At 35.1% G+C, this 2767-nt stretch overlaps 1 protein-coding gene across 1 annotated transcript; it reads left to right on the forward strand.

Moving 5' to 3' along the window:
- The first annotated feature begins 1033 nt into the window (after nucleotides 1–1033).
- On the forward strand, nucleotides 1034–2439 carry LOC114353462 (uncharacterized). The gene is made up of 2 exons (XM_028305490.1): nucleotides 1034–1285; nucleotides 1718–2439. Exons 1-2 carry the CDS (start codon nucleotides 1225–1227, stop codon nucleotides 2437–2439), a joined length of 783 nt encoding a protein of 260 aa, XP_028161291.1. The 5' UTR covers nucleotides 1034–1224.
- Nucleotides 2440–2767: the final 328 nt, after the last annotated feature.

Raw genomic sequence — 2767 nt, forward strand, 5'->3', positions numbered from 1 at the left:
TTTTCAATTTGGTTCAAGATGTACCTAAGTGAGTATAATTAACCTGTCGGAGAAACATTTAGTTATAATAAATTGACTTTGTATCTTCGAAAACATTATTTAATTTGTCATTAGGGCATAATGTTGTTTAGTTTTCGTATTCTAGTATCTTTTTTCAAAAGGACTTGTTGCTTTTTTAACAGAAACGAGTTACTAACAAAGTAGGTATCTTAAAGACATTAAAAGGAATGGAAGAAGATCGCAATTGAAAGTTTAAACATTGATCTTCGTCTTGGACTTTAAAATTCTATTATTGGAGTGGCCGTTAATTATTGAGTCTCTTAACTATTTGATACCACTTCTAAAAAGGGTAAAAACATTTATGTTCTCCATTTTAAGATTTTGTTTTCCTGTCACATTGTTTACGGAGTGATTATTGAACTATAACTAGTTATGTTCAATTCTTATACGTAATAAAAAGGGTTATAAAAAGAGGGTATAAAAATATTGGAAATTGTTTTCAATCCATCCCTCGCATATCAATAATTTCAATTAAAAATATTTTGTGTACTTTCGTGCTTTTGTTGTAGGTTTATGCACAAGTACTTTTAAGAGGCTTTTGGGGATGAAAAAGAAAAATATTTTCAAGCTTGTTTAAATATTGAATGAAAAACATTTTTCTTTCGGTGAACACAAAAAACTATAGTGCAGCTTTATGCGTTTTACATACAAAAATATCTATAAATTTCGAATGGGTTTACCTCCTCTTCGGGCAGCCGGGGACCAAATAGTCCCATACATGCCAGAACCACGCATTATTACAATACATTCGACCGGCCATTGTGTCAACCGCACGGATGTCGGTATCCTATAAACACATCAGCTTGATCACAATAGCCTAACACTGAGGTAAAGCAAACATTCAATTGTCGAAAGGGTATCGCTGCTCACTGTAAACACGCCCAGTTCAGTAAACAATACACAAACGTAATACGCTCTCTTATAAGAAGGAAGCTGGGTCCCTAATCATCAGTATTCCGAGAAACGTGTTGTGAATTTGTGATTGTATGTTACGGTAATTCGACGTTAATTTGAGGCACTCGACAACATTTAACAGGCTAAGGCTGGGTCTGGGCGACATAGCGAGTGTTTTGTAAAACTCCTCGGAGCTGTAACGAAGCTTGTTAGCGGACTTTTGAAAAGAAGATTGCTGCAGCGGAGACACCTAGAGCGAGGGTCGCGCAAATGGAACTAATGAGTTCCCTGTTGTTATGTGTGCTAGTGGTGCTGTTGCCGCAAACGCTAGGTAAGTCTATTTTATCACTTGTTAAATTCATTTGTTTTCAGGAATTTTGGTTTTAAAAAGGTCTTTGAATTTAAAGTTTACAGTTCGATCAGTGCCAAGAAGAAGCAACGCAAAAGACTCAAATCACTTTCGGATTTTGTTTCTTAGATTACATAATAATGAGTACATAATGTATTTACATATTATAAGTTTATAGATAAGGTATAATATGTGAGCTAGAAGTTTCAAATCTAGATATTTTTATTTCTTACGTTCGTTAGTAGAATACTTTTTTTGTTATGCCATATAATCTTTGCCGTTTAACTTCCCCTTTAATAAACCCACCTTGTTAACTTTAGCTTTAGATATTAAGTATGGAGCTAAAACCCAGCCTTATTACTTTTGAAACGATACGCTCACTTTGGTTGAACCTAACAAGCTTTTTGTTCATAGGTATATCAAGAGTAAGATCACCGCCAAGACTGGAAATAAGATTCAACAATTCGCTGCTTATCCAGCAGAAACCACACACGCTACGGAAGCAAATACTACTAAACATCAACGGACCACCTTTGGTGAACAACGTAACCGAACTGCAGACAGTATTCACAGCTTTAGCTTGCAAAAGGTGCCATAATTGCATGGAGCGAGCGATCAGAGCATATAAAGTCCATAACCATATAATCAGCAACCGTCCAAGCGCTGAAGAGCTTCAAGAAGACGTCTTAACCAACGAGATCAGTTACAGAACCAAAAGAGACATAGCGCCTACGAGTGAGACGATTATACCTACCAGTACTGAAGCAAAGACCACTAAGAAGTTCAGAACAAAGAAAAACAAAATCAATCGAGCTGTGATGGTCACCAAATACAATATAGACGGAGACGTTTACGCTCTGAAAGTCAAAGAGCAACTGAACGCCGATCAGAACGATACAAAAACGTGCCAAGTGTACAGCGTAAAGAGGTCTTTTCCGTGCGATTCTGCGGAGGGCGAAGCTCTTTTATCCTCTGCGAGAAGGAAAGCTAATAAAAGGAAGGCGAAAAAGGAACAAGACAAAACGTCTACTACACCTACAACGCCAAAAACTCAAACGTCTGTCTTTAGGAAGCGTGAAGTAGATAACTCACAGATGCCTGAAAACTTCATGCCTTCTATTGAGGAATTGTACTAAATTCGTACCTATATTTGTATCTAAATTGAAATAAAACGAGATTAACTCACCGTTTTAAAGGATTTGCATATGATCAATTTGTCTAAGAATCTAATTTAAAGTAACAATAATGTAATACTTGTAAATAATAATTCTAATAATAAATAACTTTATGCTTTGTAAATAGGACACGGTTTCAGACTATTTAGTAAAAATACGAGTGTATTTAGAACCTTAATACTTTCATAGTATGTTAAAAATCTACTTCGTAACTTTAAAATGTATTTCATAAAAATAAATTAATTATAAAAAACATGAATGGAAGCACAAGCTAATAAAAGTATATTTC

Source organism: Ostrinia furnacalis, unplaced genomic scaffold, assembly GCF_004193835.3.
Source record: "Ostrinia furnacalis isolate ACB-3 unplaced genomic scaffold, ASM419383v2 OfSCF1657, whole genome shotgun sequence".
In the NCBI taxonomy this organism is placed as follows: Eukaryota; Metazoa; Arthropoda; class Insecta; order Lepidoptera; family Crambidae; genus Ostrinia; species Ostrinia furnacalis.